We start from the raw sequence: 16,467 nt of genomic DNA, 5'->3' as shown, positions 1-16,467 counted from the left end.
TGGGTAATAGTCATAATTAATAATAGGAATAGTGATAGGGATTGAACCTGAGATTTCGCTGGTACAGTCGATCAGTCAGTAAGTATTTTTAAGCACCAGTGGTACACCCACCTAGCACTATGCTAAGCACTGGGGATACAAAGAAAAGCAAAAGATGGTCCTTACTCTCAAGGAGCTTATAAGGGAATTCCCAGGGATGAAACTCCTTCCACCAACACTGATAGAGAGCCTTTGCTACAATGTAGTCTTAAAGAACTGCCTAGAGCACTTTGAGGTTAATTGACCCACCATGGCCACAGAGCCAATGTGTCAGAGATGAGACTTGAACCTGGGTATTCCTGGATGTGAGGCCTACTCTCTAACCACTGCGCTATGCCGCCTCTCTAATAATAACTCATATTTATGTAGCCCTTTGAAGTTTACATAGAACTTTTCTCATAGTAGCTTTGTAAGATAGAAAGTACAAAAATCATTCTCTCCATTTTGTGGATGAGGTCACTGAGGCTCTTCAATAAATTTCCTGAATTAGTCAAAGTGGGAAGCAAGCATTTACACCAAAATCTTCTGACTTAAAGTCAAGGAGGCAGTTCAGTTGGTGCAGTAGATAAGAGTTCTGGGTTTAGGGTCAAGAAGATTTGAATTCAAATCCTGCTTCAGCCATTAACTAACTGTGTGACCCTACCTCTCTGAGGCTCCATTTTTGACCTGATGGCCTCTAAATCCCCTTCCTGGTCTAAATCTGTGTTCCTCTGACCCAAGACCCTTTCAACTTCTCTACATTCACCCAGACAATTACAATGGTGCAGTAGAACTGACCCAAAGGACAGAAGGAGAGCAACATCCCTATCGCAGGCAGTGATTCCATCTTCTTAGGCTATTACTCCATGTTATTACTGTGTGGGGGAAGCCAACTTAACTCATGTAATATCCAGAGCCAGGCTTTATTAGGGAGCAGTCTTCTTACCTTGTCTTCCAAAGCAGAATGACGCAGTGGTAAGAGGACTAGATCTGGAATTGAAGAACCTGAGTTTGAATGCTGGTTCTGCCCCTTAACTATCTGTGTGACTCTGGCTGGGCGAGTCACTTAACCTCTGATCCTCGGTCTCTTCATTTGTGAAGTGAGGGTGGTTGGACTAGACGAGCCCTAAGGTCTAAATACACGATCTTCCAGCTCTAAATACACGATCCTACTAGTTAACATATCCTATAACGATAGAAGCACAATTAATGGGCAAGTATTACTTTTCTTAGGAATTGTGATCTGGGGGTTGTAACTAGAGTTTTAGACAGGAAGTCCATCTAGATTTTCCATCTGACTTTGTTACTGACTCACATAATCTTGCATAACCCAAGCATCTCTGGGTCTTGTTTTTTCATCTGTATTCCTAAAATGATTGTATGTGTCCTTCTCTCAGCACCAGAGGATTCTCTTAAGTATATGAAATCAGGGTGAGCTTTGGGCAAAAGTGAGAAATAAGAACTTTTTTTCCCCCTGGAGCTTCTCTGACTCCTTTGTTGATGTTTCTCCCCTTACTCTGAGTGCCTTCTACCTCAAATGCCTGGTTCCCAAATAACATATCCCACTGTGGTCTCCCACTCCAGGCTTCCTTCCTCAGCTATTTCCCCAAGCACCAGACTTTTCTCAATCCCTTCCCACATGAAAACTTATCTGTCCTGATAAACAGTGCCTCAAACATGTTAGTGGCTAAGCAGGGGTCAGTGTGTCACCCATCTCAAAGAGTTTTTTTTTTTTTAAAGGAGGGTTGAGGTGCTGTCCAACCTGTGATTTCATTGGTAACTCACTTCATTTTCAACTCCTAATGGGGGGGAAATGCAGATTCAAATCCTGCCTCTGATGCTTTTGTGAACCTGGACAAGCCATTTATCCTCCCTAGACCTCAGGTTCCTCAACTGTGAAATGGGGACAATAATAGCACCCACCTTCTGAGGTCATTGAGAATCAAATGAAATAGTATTCATAAAGTGTTTACCACAGTGCCTGGCAAAGAGTAGGTGCTTAATACATGCTTGGTCCCTTCCTCTCATCCCATCTAGTGTGTTCATAAGAGAGAAGGGGAGAGGAAGAGAGATAGTAAGGAGGTGGGGTGGGGGAGTGGGGGAGGAGAGGCAGGGAAATAAGAGGTGGGTGAGGTCTGTGGGGCATTGTTCTACATAATGGGTTTGGGGATAGGGGATAGGTCAAAAGTGAGACCAGGGCTTTCAGGGTCCAGTGAGCAATGAAACCTGCCAGGTATCTCACCCTCACGTTGAAAATCCATGTTGAGAATCCTAAGCTTGTGTTGGGTCCAGCAGCCACAGAGCATGTTGGTTCATGCCCAGGTCAGAGCAAACTTCTCAGCTAAGCTCAAGGCATGTGGACAGTGCCAGGAAACTGGAAAAAGATGAGCGAAGAGGAGGAGGAGGGAAGGGGAGAAGAGAGAGCTTTCTAACCCCTCTGTTCCAGGCCCCAGAGGAGCTTCCCTCTGCAGAGACAGTGTGAAATCACATTCACGCCTCTTCTGCTGAGGTGATCCACTAATTGAATGTCATCAGGAAATGTGTAAGATGGAGTGAGGTGGTTCCCCAGGCCCCCCTCCCCTTCTTGAAGACTGTGCACTGCTCTGTCGGCAGAGTTTGAGCTTGGTTTCTACCCCTGTCCTGCCTTGAGTCATCCAATCCTGTAAACTCTTGGTTCAGAGAGTTGTCTTCTCCATCCTCGAGGTCCCCCTGCCCTCCCTTCTCTTTTTAAAACAATCTTCTTCCCATGAGAGGTTCCTTTGTCTATTCTCATTTTCTTCCTTTCTTTCTATTCCTCCCCCTCTGCCTCCTCCCTTCCTTTTTTATGCACGCCAGCTGGCCAATTTCTTCTACTTTTTTTTACTTCTCACTTCTATTATCTTCATTGGCTCTCACCTATATATCTTGATTTGCTCCCATTTCACTGTGTGGCCAGGCTCTGAACAGTCAGCTCCCTCCAGATCTGAGTCGTCAGCTCAAAATGTAAACCCTGGAAGGGCGATTACCTAGGGAGTCCAGTCTCACCAGCTTATTTTAAAAGTTGGGGAAGCCAAGCCTGAGAGGTACAATGACTTGCCCAAAGTTCCACAGCTTAATTAGTAGCTGAGCTAGGACTAGATCTTCATTTTCCTGATTACCAGTAGAGGCCTTTTCTCACCAAATCATCCTGCCTCTCTGAACTCTGTGATGATGTAGTGGGAAGGGCATCAGATTTGGCATCAGAAGCCCTGGGTTCAAAGCCTGACTGTTTCATGGTTGTAGGCTCAGGCAAGTCACTTTAGTGATCTAGGCCTCAGTTTCCTCATTTCTAAAATGAGGGGATTGTACTTGATCTCTAAATTCCCCTCTAGATCTGTCCCATTCTCTAATTACTTGAAAACTGATTCATCTATTCCTTCTACATTACCATTCTTCCCAATGTATCCCCCATTGTATAGTCTGCTTTGAAGTTTTTCTAGGGCCTTCTTGATTTGTTGTCAGAAACAAACATTGTTTGCTCAGTTTTTCCCTTATTCCTTTGCCCACACCATTCTCTCTACTCAAAATATAATTTCAGTGCCTCTTTTTAGCAAGTCCGTGTTGATCTGCGAGAACAATCATGGGGCTGAGAGTCAGTGGGAGACCTGGATTCTAGTCCCTGCCGCCCCATGAACTTGATTGTGAGATCTTGGGTGAAGTGCTTACCTTCCCTAGACATTGGTTTCTTCATCTGTAAAAATGACTGGGTCAAACTAAATGATGCCAAAGGTCCCTTCTCTCTTTGGAGTTTCTGAAATTCTAGGTGGACTCCTCTTGTCCTTTCCAATGTGATGTAGTAGACCAAGGGCTCTACTCAAAGTCACAAAGACCTCCTCATTTTGCTTCTGTTTTCTCTGCAAAGAAGAATGGTCTTTACACTGGAAATGACACAACACAAAGTAACTAATAGGAGTTGATACCCAAGATAGGAATGGAGAGAGTTAGAAAGCACACCTACCTTCACTTAAGGAATTCAAGTCACCTCAACCAGATGAATCAAGTCCTCGGGTCCTGAAAGAACTGGCAGATGTGTTGGTAGAGGTGTTGTTAGTAAATGTTTGAAAGATCATGGAAAGTGAGAGATACCGCAAGACTGAGGGAAGGCAAACATTGACCTGATTTTCCAAAAACAGGAAGAGAACTGAGTCTGCCAATCATACATTGGTGAGCTTGACTTGAATTTACGGGAAAATTCTTAAAAGGATGGGAAGCCAGTTTGCCTTCATCAAGAATGGGTGATGCAGGCCTAACCTCATTTCTTTTTGAATTTCTTAGGATTATTAAACTAGTAGATGAAGGGAATGCTATGGATGGAGTTTACCTAGATTTTAGTGAGGCCTTCGGTAAAATATCTCATATTATTCTTGTGGAGAAGATGGAGAAATATGGATTAGACTAGTTGTCTCAAACTCAAATGGAGGGGAAAGGACACAAAACCATACATAAGGATTCCTGAAGGCTACATATTAACTTAGAAAACCACATATTAACATTATCTATGTTCAATTGTATTTTTATTTATTTTGCTAAATATTTCCCAGTTACTTTTTAATTTGGCTTGATCCTAGTGTTTGACACCTCTGGATTAAATGATAATAAAATCAGTCTGATGCAGAACCGTTTGGATGACCACAGTTAATTGTTGATGGTTTAAAGTTGTCATGACAGGAGGTCTATTTAACATTTTTATTGATGACTTGGGTAAAGGCATAAATGGTATGCTCATCAAACTTACAGATGGCACAAATCTGGTAATATACACTGGTAATATACTGGATAATGAAGTCAGTATTCTAAAGAATCTTGATAGGGTAGAGTATCAGACTGAATCTATGAAATTCAATAAGGATAAATGTAAAGTTGTGGACTTGGGTACCAAAAAGTCTTGATGGAGGAGGAATGAATAGATAGCATTTGTTCTGAAAACAGTCAAGGGTTTTAGTGAACTGCAAGCCCAAAATGAATCGGCGGCAATATGATGTGACAACTGAAAAAATTAATGCAATCTTGGGCAGTACCAGGAGGGGCAGAGTTTCCAGGAAAAGAGAGGCGATAATCCCTCTATACCCTCCTTCTGTCAGACTTCATTTGGAGTACTATACTCAATCCTGGGCATCATGGCTTAGGAAGGACGTTGCTAAGCCGGAGAGTGCCCACAGAGCAAAACCAGAATGGTGAAGGGCTTTGAATTTATGACATATGAGGAACAATTGAAAGTGCAGGCCATGTTTATCCTGGAGAAAAGATTCAGAGGGAACATGATAGCTGTCTTCAGGTATTTGGCAGGCTAATGAGTGAAGGAGAAATTTTGTTTGGCCTCAGAGGGCCGAACCAGGAGCAATAGGTGGGAGTTAGTTGTAAAGAGGCAAGTTTAGGCTTGATGTCAAAGAAAAACTTTCTTACAAAGTGAACTGCCTACAAGTGGAATGCTGAGAGAGGTGGTGGATTTCTCCTTGGAAGTCTTCAAGGAAAGGGTTGGAGGACCTCTTGTGAGTACTCCTTTTTATGTGGGTTGGACTAGATAGTCTCCAAGTTTACTTTCAGTTCTCAAATTTTGTGCTTCTATGCCTTAGATACTTACTAAACTATGATTATGGGCAAGTCACATAACCTCTGAGCCTCAGTTTTCCCATTTTACATATGGGAATAATAATACTTTTTAAGTATCTTACAGGGTTGTTGTAAGGTTCAAAAGGATGATGTTATATGAAGCCTTTTGTAAATCTTAAAGCACTCTGTAAATGTCAGTAATTTAATTCCTCCCCCTACCCTTTGTTCCTTCTTCTTTCTATCCTCTAGGCAATAATCAAGCCATTTTCTTTACCTTCCTTTAATTTCCTATTTTTGTAGCACCATACTGCTGGTCAGTTTGCATGTGCTTTATATGTATTTTTATGCTGCTCATTCTGTATAAGGTCTAGTATCCTCTATCAGATTGTATATTTCTTCTGTTTTCTCTGACTCCCACAGCCCTAGGGGTTCTGTACACATTGATAAATATTGATGGCTATCTTTGGTTATACCGTTCTAACCTCATATCTTGTCCCCCAGCTTTCTCCTCTCTCAGCTCCCTAGCTTTATATCTTGCTTAGAGAGTGGACAGTAAATTGTGGACCTTTGGGTGAGAATGTGTTTGACTTGGAGGGTTGTTAAGTACTAGAATGAATTCCCCAGAGAGGAGATAGGCATCACAGAGTATAATCTGGTGGGAAAGCAAGAAATTCTGTAACTCTAAGCAGAAATGTCAGCGTTTTCATGTCTCTTTACCCTTTGTTAATTGCAAAATAAACAGATCTCCAGCTGTGGAGGGGCTATAGGGGTGATATTTATATCTACAAAGGAAAGATTATGTCTGTGCTTTCTACTTGAAGACCATTGTCCCATGAGTAATTAATTCTAAACAAGACAAGTAAATGTGTTGTCTGTATTCTTTTTTGTTGAAAGATATTGACAAGCTAGAGGCAGATCGGAGGAGGCAAAGGGACTATGGTAGCAAAGGGACTAAAAAAACACGCCATGTAAGAAGAAAAGGGAGAGACCCAGGAATCTTTAACCTGGAGAAGAATTGGGTTCTGGGCACAATAGCTAGCTTTCCATATTTGAAGAACTGTTCTGTGGAATAGAGATTAGACTTGCTCCATTTGTCACCAGAGAATTAAGGGAAAAAATTTAGGACATATTGGTAGTAGTCTGTTAAACATTAGACTTTGGCCCCTCTGGGGTCAAATGGAACAAATCTAATTCCTCCTTCACATGATAACATTTCAAACATTAGAAGTCTACTCTTCACTTAAGAAAACTTTCTAACAATTAGAGCTGTCCAAAAATCAGATGAGCTAGGGAGATTGAGAGTTCCCCATTGCTAGATTAGGGAAATGGAAGCTAGACGACTACTTGTTGGGGCTATTGCAGAGGAGATTTCTGCTTGGGGGCAGGGGGTGACAGACTACATATGTAGCTTTGGGGAGACCTTAACAAGTCATCATTTATCAAATGCTTTTGCTCAAATGGAGTGAATACTGACAGTTGAGAGAGTTTAGTTAGAGTGAGCATTCTTTGTAAAATGCCGTGTTTAATGGAGTCTTAGAGAGCTCTGATAGTGATAGAGACTGGATCTGTGATTAGTATAGGGAACTCCTTGTTGGGGAAATTCTATCTACCAGTGCACCTTTTGGTAGTGCTGATGGTTTTTGAGAGTTGTCTAGAGCACTGAGACCAAGTGATTTGCTCAGAGTCAGTATGAGTCAGAGGTGAGAGGCTTGAACTCAGGTCTTCCTGGCTATGAGGTCGATTTTCCACCATACCACTGTGCTTTTCCTAATTCTCGAGATCACAGATCTTTAATAATATTGAATTATTAGAACTTCTAATTTGTAATTAGAAGGCTACTGGTAGAGTTTCCCCATAGTGACTTGAGGGTTTGGTTTTCATAGAATCAGAGAATCTCAGAATTGACAAGGACCTCATAGCCCATCTAGTCTAACCTATTCTGTAATAAGAACTCCCTGTATGATATACCTGACAAATAGTCATCCATTTTTTTTTATCTGAAGACCTCTAGTGGGGAAGAACCCATCACCTCTTAAGGTGCCATACTCCGCTTTTATTTAGCTCTGATTGTTAGGGAGTTTTTCCTTAAATCAAGCTAAAACCTGCCTCTTTGATACTTCTATACTTAGTTCTGTCCTCTAGGGCCAAATGGAACAAATCTAATTCCTCTTTCATATGAAAACATTTCAAGCATTTGAAGTGAGCTCTTGTGATTGCCCCTCATACCCCTGCACCCTCCCCCAAGTCTTCTGTTCTGCGGGGTAAACATTTCTAGTTGCTTCATTAAATTAGCAATTCTCTATTAATTAATATCAAGTCAAAAAATTAGCTGCCCCATTCTCCTCTACAAGCACCAACCCTTCTTGCCCATCCCTTTCTCTTTTGACCTTTTCTGGATGATCCTTTACATGAAAGCACCTATGGATCTACTGTTTTAAGGACAAGCAGCTGCCTCCTCAGATGGTCCAGCTCCATCCTCTTCTGGAGGAGCCTCTATCTGTTGGTCAGCTCCTACTGTTCAGCAGTCCTTTTTCTTCCCTTTCTCCCCTTTGTCACTTTCTTCCACTGTCTCACATCCTGACATTCTCTTTTCAGATCCTTATTCTTCTTTGTGTTCGCATTGAAACCTTTCTTCTGTGATTTTTTTTTTCTTTTAAAGGAACACTCTATTATCCCCAATTCCCTGGAAAGTAGAGATGTATTCTCTGAGTCCCTTTGTTTTCTCTTCTAAGATGGAGTCTAGACTGCCCCCTGGGCCTAGATAATGATTACTTGGCTATGGAAAAGAAGCAAACATTACATATACTGTTGGGAGTCACTGCAAAAATTCTTCCAGCTTTCTGTATCTTCTGGAATCAAGATTCTCGATTCTTTGTTCTTCTTGCTAGTAGCTTTTGTGCCAAACTTTCTTGGAGTTAATTGGTAGCTACACCCAATTTCCTTTCTCTTACTTCACTAAGTTTTTTCTTTTTCCTATTCTTCAGCTCAATTCTAAGTTCTCCTTCTCCTTCTCTTCATGTTTCCTTCTTTTTCTTTTTCTTTAGTCCACCCAAATTTCCCTTTCCCAGACTCAGTATCTCTTGGTGCATTGGTTTAAATAAATAATCATATTTATTGTCTTTGATAAATAAAGACTGCTGATATAGTAGAAGAAGTAACCATGGCCCAATGTTCTTAGTGATTTCTCAAACTAGAGATAGGAAAAACATATCAAGTTCTGTACTGTGTCTCTTATTATAGGATTAAATCTCACAATTTAGTCTAATTTTGAATGTTTTACTAAATCTCTTTTGAACCATCTCCCAAGATATTGGATAGTACGTTATTTTGAGCCAGAATGGCAGCTGGCGATGACTGCTCTTTTGTAAGGACCCAAAGAAGAAAAGCTACTTATTTATTTATTTTTTATACCTCACCGTGGGACAACATCCATTTTTTTCCACAGAGTGCCGGACATACCTCCTTAATTAATTGTGGAAAATCTGTTTGAAAAAATGTGTGCTGAGATTGTTCAGAGGGTGTTGATTATGCTGAAATAAAACCATGCTCCTGGAAGTCCATGAATTCATTAAACCTCAATTAGTAATGATTGCTGATTATTAACAATCCTGTAATAAAGAAGAATAAGTATATATTGAGCTTTAAATACACCGTTGGATTTGCCATAGAATTGGCTTTTAATCCCTTTACTCTTAAAAATAATTTGTTCATTTTATCTGATGGCTTCCAGGCAGGCTGACCTCATGGATCACTTAGCTTCAGAGTATCAATCTGCCCTAGCTACATCACCAAAACAATCATATCATCACACACCTACTTGAGGTATGTGGTCAGCAGTTCTCCCTTAATGGATGGGAAGTTTTTTTAATGGCCAGACATTCAATTCAATTCAGCAAACATTTATTAATCACTACTCTCTACAAGTAACAGAGCTGATTGCTCCATTAAGACAGAGCCTGATGCATGAGGATTTGGTCCTAGATAGGCTCCCTGAAATGTATAATTGGAAGAGGAGGTGGGCTAATCATTTAGCAAAAGTAAGAGTTGGGCAGCCTTGAGTTCAGTTTCTAAAGACCTAAAGGGAGATCTCCAACCAGTTGGATAGATCTTTTGTAATGAATTTTGGGGGAGATCTGGATCACAGTTACAACTGGAGGGGAAGGTATGCATGGGTTGCAACTTTTGCAGTACTGGAGGAAATACCATTGTTGATTTGGTTTGGGGTACATGGAAATATTGAAGCATGAGTATTTTTTTTTACCACCCTATATCTTGAACATCCTTTGAGGTTGCCTGAAAAATTAGTTCTCACATGGTGTTAATTATTAACATGAGTATAAGTAAATTGGATAGTGGTATTTAGTCATAATAGTTCAATACTTCAGAAGATACTGTGATTTCATCAGTTTGGGTATTTCTTTCACCAATGTAGATTACATGACTTAGTAAATGGCTTCATGACTTGCTAGGGTAAAAAAAAAAAAAGTCATCACTTGCTGGACAGTCTTCTGGTGACAAGCTTCTTTGAATTTAGCTAAGAAAACCCTTATAGGGGAGACTCAAATTTATCACCAGACTCCTACTAAAAACCTTTCTAGGTAGGCCTTGGCGGAGCTTTTCCTCTAATGCCATACTGGATTATGTTTTTTTGTTTTGTTTTGTTTTCTGTTTTTTTTTTGTTTTTTTGTTTTTTTTGCTAGGCAATGGGGTGAAGTGACTTGCCCAGGGTCACACAACTAGTGAGTGTTATGTGTCTGAGGCTGGATTTGAACTCAGGTCCTCCTGACTCCAAGGCCAGTGTTCTATCTACTGCGCCACCTACCTGCCGCCTGGATTATGTTTTTGTTTTTGTTTTGTTTTGATGTATTTTTGTCTGGGCCTGTGGCTTCCTCAGTGTAGGCAGCTCTCTAGATGGGAACTCCCTTTACCGTTGCAGATTAACAATTTGCCTATCACTTAGAGTCTTGTGGGGCAGTTAGATGGTACAGTGGATAGAGTGCCAGGCCTCTAGAGTCAGGAAGACTCATCTTTCATAGTTCAAATCTGGTCTCAGACACTTACTAGCTATGTGACCCTGGGCAACTCACTTAACCCTGTTAGCCTCAGTTTCCTCATCTCTAGAATGAGCTTGAGAAGGAAATGGCAAACCACTCCAGTCTCTTTGCCAAGAAAACCCTAAATGGGGTCATGAAGAGTTGAACATGACTGAAAAACAACTGAACAATGTAGTCTTAGAGAATTTATTGTTGTTTTTTATTTGTCCTTCATTCTTGAAGAGGACCGTGCCATCAGGGAGGTGATGCCATAACATGCAAATGAATTGGATTTGAATGAGGGAGGGGCTATGCAAAGTCACCAGCTTCACTTTCTTCTCCAGAGCCATCTGGGTCCAGTGGCAAGATGTAGATCAGGATGACTGGAGATGGCCGTGGATGCAGTGGGGGATCTTGGCCTTTTTAAGCTAAGGTCTTTAACGGGTCTCAGTTTGACCTGTGAAAACACTGTTAAAGCACTGAAAGATTACATGATTTGTCTTTGGTCAAACATAGTTTGTCAGTCATGGCTATTTTGTGTCAAAGGCAGGACTTGAGTTCAAATCTTCTTGTCTCCTAAAATCTCATTCCACTTTGCCATGATGCCTCTAGCCTTGTAGTACCTAAGATCAGTTCTATTGTATGAAATCAGACAAGGATTTTAGCGGAGGATTTGGGTTCTCATCACTGTGATATTATTAGCTAGTGTTTAGGTGGTTGTTCTTGGGCTAGTAGACTCAAGCTGGTTGAGTGTACCATGCTAATACTGAAGTTTCTGGTTCCCATATGGACTGTTTAACCTGGCTCATACACTTAGCTACATATAGGTACCTCAATAACGTACGTCCTTAGTCACAAGGTGGGGCGGGACAACGGTGAGTCATCTGCGCTTCTAGAACAACTTAAAGTGCGTTTCCTACTGAGGATGGATTAATAAGGTTACCAAGCATATGAAACTCCTGTTACGTTATTGTTAATGTCAGTTCTCTTTATAGCTGTATTATTTAATGTTGAGGTTATTGTATTATTGTCAATATTTTGGTTATGTAATTGGATTTAAGGAAATTAATGGCTAGCATTTGCATTATTTAGGGTTGATTAATATCATAGACTATGGAATGTTAGAATTGGCAGGAACCAGAAACATCATCTAGTCCAGGGGTGGGGAATTTGTGACTTTGGTGCCACGGCTTCCCCACCCCTGGTCTAGTTCAATCCCCTCATTCCTCAGGTGAGAGAGCTGAGCCTATGCCAATGTTGTTGAGTCCTGTTCCAGATCATGGCCAAAGTCAAATGTTGTTTGTTTGTTTTCATTTCGATATATGCATTTCCTGACTCTGAAACACTGCGGGGCAGAGATTCTTAATCTTTTTTAGAGTCATGAACTCTTTTGGTCATCTGGTGAAGTTTTATGGAACCCTTCTCAGAAGATTTTTAGATAAATAGCATTATAAAGGAAACCAATTATATTGAAATACAGTTATGAATATTTTAAAAACAAGTTTGTGAGGTGCAAGTTAAGAAGTTCTATTATAGGAACATCTAAAACCCGTTAATACTTTGAGGGTCTTTGGTCCAGCCCTATGATTTCAGTGTAGGAATTTCTCATCTCTGTAGATCGGCAGCTCCTCGATGACTCGAAGTCTTTAAACGGTTGCCTGGAACAGTGAGAGGTTAAGTCCAGGGTCACAAAGAGAGTATTGTTAGAGGTGAGGCTTAAACCCAGGTCCTCTTCATCTACTACTCCATGCTACCTCATGTTTCCAGGGCATGTTGTAAAAATAATTAATACATTTTTGATCAATTATATGTATTCCTGCAAGTTTCAACTCAACCTTGTTGATAGGCAGCATCATTAGAATTTTATTTCCACTGCTCAGTTTGTTCAATGGCACCATTTCTGACAGACAGGGATAAACAGCATATTCTAAGACAAGTTACTCCTAAGTATGGACAGAGGAGAGAGTGCTGCATTTGGAATCAGGGCGGCTCCTTGAAAATTCTAGTCCTGCCCCACCTACTGTCTCTATGACCTTGGACAAGTCACTTAGCCTTCTCTGGGGTCTAGGTTCCTCATCTGTAAAATGAGGGGGCTAAGATAGATAGCCTCTGAGGTCTCTTCCAGCCGTAAATTGAAGATTCTGTGATTCTCCCTTTTACCTGAAATGGGAACTTCCTTTGTGAATGTATTTATCTCAGCAGAACTAAATTAGAAAGCTTCCAGAAGATAAGAGCACGAGTCTTCTGGGTTCAGGGTACAGTTATCTTTATGTTTTGAAAAGTGCTGCCAACAAATAAATAATGATGAATGCTGACCTCAGAAATGACCTTGGTGCTTGATTTCTTGAAAAGCCCTGATACTTGTTATGTTTTGTTCTTTTGACCCTTTCTCAGAAAGAAAAGAGTGAATGATCTCTAGATCACTGCAACATGCCTGCCTTTCATCAAAATTCATTACTGAGTCAGGCTGGAGAAGCTTTCTCCCTAGTGATTTTCCTTCCCTTCAGAAAATGCATAACATCTTCACATGTATCATCATCATCCAAAAAAGTGTCTTTGATTTCTGCATCACTAATGTGATGGACTGCTAGTCATACCTTTGTCAGTGTGTATCTACTTCTCTCTCATGTGCTTTTCAGGTATGAAGGAACAGTTCCCTTCACCACATTAAAAATACATGCTAGAATGCTTTATGGGAGGGACCTTAATTCAGTTCAGTGAATATTTCTTAAATACCTACCGTAGCACTATGCTACCCCAAAGCTTATTTTTTTGTCCTCAAAAGATGGTGGAGATAGGCAGCTTGAAGACAGGACATCAAGGCCACAGTTCATACAGCCCCTCCTTTTAATGTTTGACTTTTAACACAATTCCAGTAACTGGCAACATTTAAAATTGCGTCTTTAATGTTAGATTGAAAGCCCTGTATGGAGCCTGTGTGATGGATTAACTTTTGCACAAAGCCTTTTCTTTTTAGTAGCTTCTTTTATTCAGAACAACATCCTGGTCCATAGGCTGATTTAGTAAGATAACATTGATCAGGGAAGCAGGAAGATGGCGAATATATTCCCAGTTGTTCACTGAGCTCCCTTGGGGCAGGCTTTATAATTGTCTAGCAATGGAATAGTTTCATTATCCTCTGGTAAGCCTTTGGCTCTAAAATGACCTTTCTCTAAAGGTACCAAAAGATGATAGAATCAGTTACTGTAGAGTTACCTTATGCCCTCCAAGGTGCAGGTACAATACTGAGGTGCTGTGTCCCAATATACTCCCAGAGACATGAAAAATTTTTAGATGTAAGAAGCAGTCCTTGCTCATCTTTGATGGTTCTTCTATGCAGTCAGAGCGTCTATTGCTTGCTACCAATATTCACGGCCGCTATTGATCAATATCTTCTCTTTTTTTCCTTTTGCTATGAAAAGGCTGGCTTTTTTTTTTTTAATAGATATTGCCCCTCAGTTGGTGTAGTCTGTCTTTCTTCATGGAAACCAGTCCCAACAGGTATCTCCCTGGGTTGTCTTGGTTATTTGTATGTTTCCGTGTGCCTAGGGGCATCTCTTTTGTTTCAAAAAGGAAAGCTATTACAGAAAACTGTCTGGGTAGCTGAGGTTTTGCTAGACCATTATTATGACACACAATTGCCTTGTATTGTAGTTATTTGCATGCTTCACTTATCTCCCCTCTAAAATTATAAGCTCTTGCCTGGCAGGGGCTAGGTCTTCATTCATATACCCAGTACTCAATATGTATTTGTTGAACTAATGATCAATAATGGTGACAGCTGTTCTGGAAGGCATTAGCTCTTATATATCTTGCTTTTTAGGAAAGAAGGTTGTTTTGGTTTTTTCTTTGCCAGAATCACTATGTACTTTTTGTTGAAAACCAGGCACAAAACCATAGGGAACAATTGTTTCCTGAAGCACAGCAGGGAGGGAGCCTGCTTATCTCTGAGATTTCTTTCACGGTTGTTTTTTTCACATGTCACCCCTGCAGAACTCTCCTGCAGCAGCTACAGAGGCTCCAGTCTATGGTTGTGGGCAAGGTTTCCCGTTCCTGCAAAGCAGCCAGCACTCAGACAGGCACTTGTCTCATGGTGAGTCCCAAGTGGTAGAGGCTTTAAAAAAAATAAAGTCATAGAATCTCTCCTCATCTAATTTTCACCATCTTTATTTCCTCCAAGTGCATTGTCTCAATGCTAAGGGCATAGAGAAATAGAGAAGTGGGAAAGCCATACTCGAGGTTGTCACTGTTTCTGTGTGTTTAATTGCTTGATCTTTGACCTTGAGTCTTGTTAGTATGAAGCTCTAGCTATAAGGAGAGGAGCTTCTGTTATTTCCTCCTCCATGCAGAAAATTTGCTCTGTGCAGTTTCTGCCTATAATTATAAACTCCCTCTGTTTTCTTTCTCATCCAGGTTGTGGTGCTATGTTTTGCTGTTGTGTTTGGCAGCTTCTCTCAGAGCTACGGGCCCTATCCCTCTGCTACCAAGATGGTGCTTCCAAGCCAACATTCTACTCCAGAGTCATACACAGCCTCTGTTGGTAAGGGAATGTATTCTACCACTGCCTATCAATTATCTTTCCTCCTCTTCTCTCTTTTTCTTTACTTTTTTCCTTCTTTCCTTTTCTATTTTTCCATTTTTCCTTTTCTTCTGAGAGGGTATCCTTTGACAAATCCTTAACTCTCTTTCCTGAGCTTTGATATGGATTTTCTGGCCCTCTGGGGAACTTTGCCCTTCTTGACATTTGGAGGGGGAATCTCCACCTGGAAGGGTCCTGAAGCTAATAGGTCTTTTTTTTTTCCCCTGAGGAAGAGATTCTTAAAATTTGAGTCCCAGGACACCTGGGGTGCTCTTATGACTCATGATAGGATTCTGAGACTATAAAGATGCTAGGTACTAGGTATCAGGTAGAGAAGTTATTTGTGGTAGGAATGGAGAAAGAACAGTGACACAGGAATATAGGTAAAATGAAGAAGCATCATTAGATAGGGGATATCCTATATGAGGACCAAAGATGCAAGGTGGTAGAACTAACAGGACTATTGAAGAATGAGGTCTTCTACTGAGTGGGAAAATTATTAATATCTATTTTGGGTATCTAATCAAGGACCAAGTAAAATACCTAACCCAATCCTTCAGAAAGAGTGTTCATTTCTGCCCTTCCAATTTCTATTTTCATATGACAGACCTTAAGACACTTTACATTGAAAGGAAGAGAGTCCCAACGGAAGGAATAGATTTTTCCAAACTTTCCTTGTTCCTCCCTAGCTTTGGGGCTCCATTTACCTCTTCCAATACCCCCCAGGTGTTCCTCCAATTAGAAACTGAATATATGCAACATTTCAAATTTAGTGAAGTGAAAAAGCAAAAACAAAAACAAAAGCAAACAAATTTATTTTGTACAATGTAAAACCTGGGACTTTAGAAATTTCCTGGTCTGACTATATAGTGAACACTAGAATGACCAGAATTTAAGAATACATCAGAGGACCAAGATTTATCACTTGATGCAATGCATTTAAAAAAAAATACATAAGGCAAAGAAAACAGAAATAGGAAGATATTTTTTTTATTTCAAAATAAAATTATAATATTTTTACATCAAGGAATGCCCAGTATTAAGTGGTGAAACCTGCTGGTAAAATGTGATATTCCAACCGAGCTATATTGGCCATCTTAATAGCCATTAAAAAAATAGAAAGAGAAAACCAAAATGTTCATAATTGCAGGTGTAGGGTTAGAAAATCTGGGATAAGAAAAATGTGTTTATCGTCATGGAGGGGATTTTGACTTCAGAGAAAGTGCTGCTAAGTTCTAAAAGTGATCAAAAGCATTCCAAGCAAGGGTG

General features: G+C 40.4%; 1 protein-coding gene across 2 annotated transcripts in view; it reads left to right on the top strand.

Annotated features, from left to right (window-relative positions):
• CREB3L2 (cAMP responsive element binding protein 3 like 2) overlaps positions 1-16,467 on the top strand; it is a 164,596-nt gene that overhangs the window by 142,118 nt on the left and 6,011 nt on the right. For both annotated transcript variants that reach the window (XM_027842331.1, XM_027842330.1), the window contains exons 9-10: positions 14,613-14,712; positions 15,033-15,159. In XM_027842331.1, coding sequence (XP_027698132.1) covers positions 14,613-14,712; positions 15,033-15,159 — 227 coding nt within the window. The remainder of the gene's footprint in view (positions 1-14,612; positions 14,713-15,032; positions 15,160-16,467) is intronic.

Source organism: Vombatus ursinus, unplaced genomic scaffold, assembly GCF_900497805.2.
Source record: "Vombatus ursinus unplaced genomic scaffold, bare-nosed wombat genome assembly UNPS02014870.1, whole genome shotgun sequence".
Lineage (NCBI taxonomy): Eukaryota > Metazoa > Chordata > Mammalia > Diprotodontia > Vombatidae > Vombatus > Vombatus ursinus.
Note: the sequence above shows the minus strand (reverse complement) of the source record. Positions and strands in the feature narration are given on the sequence as shown.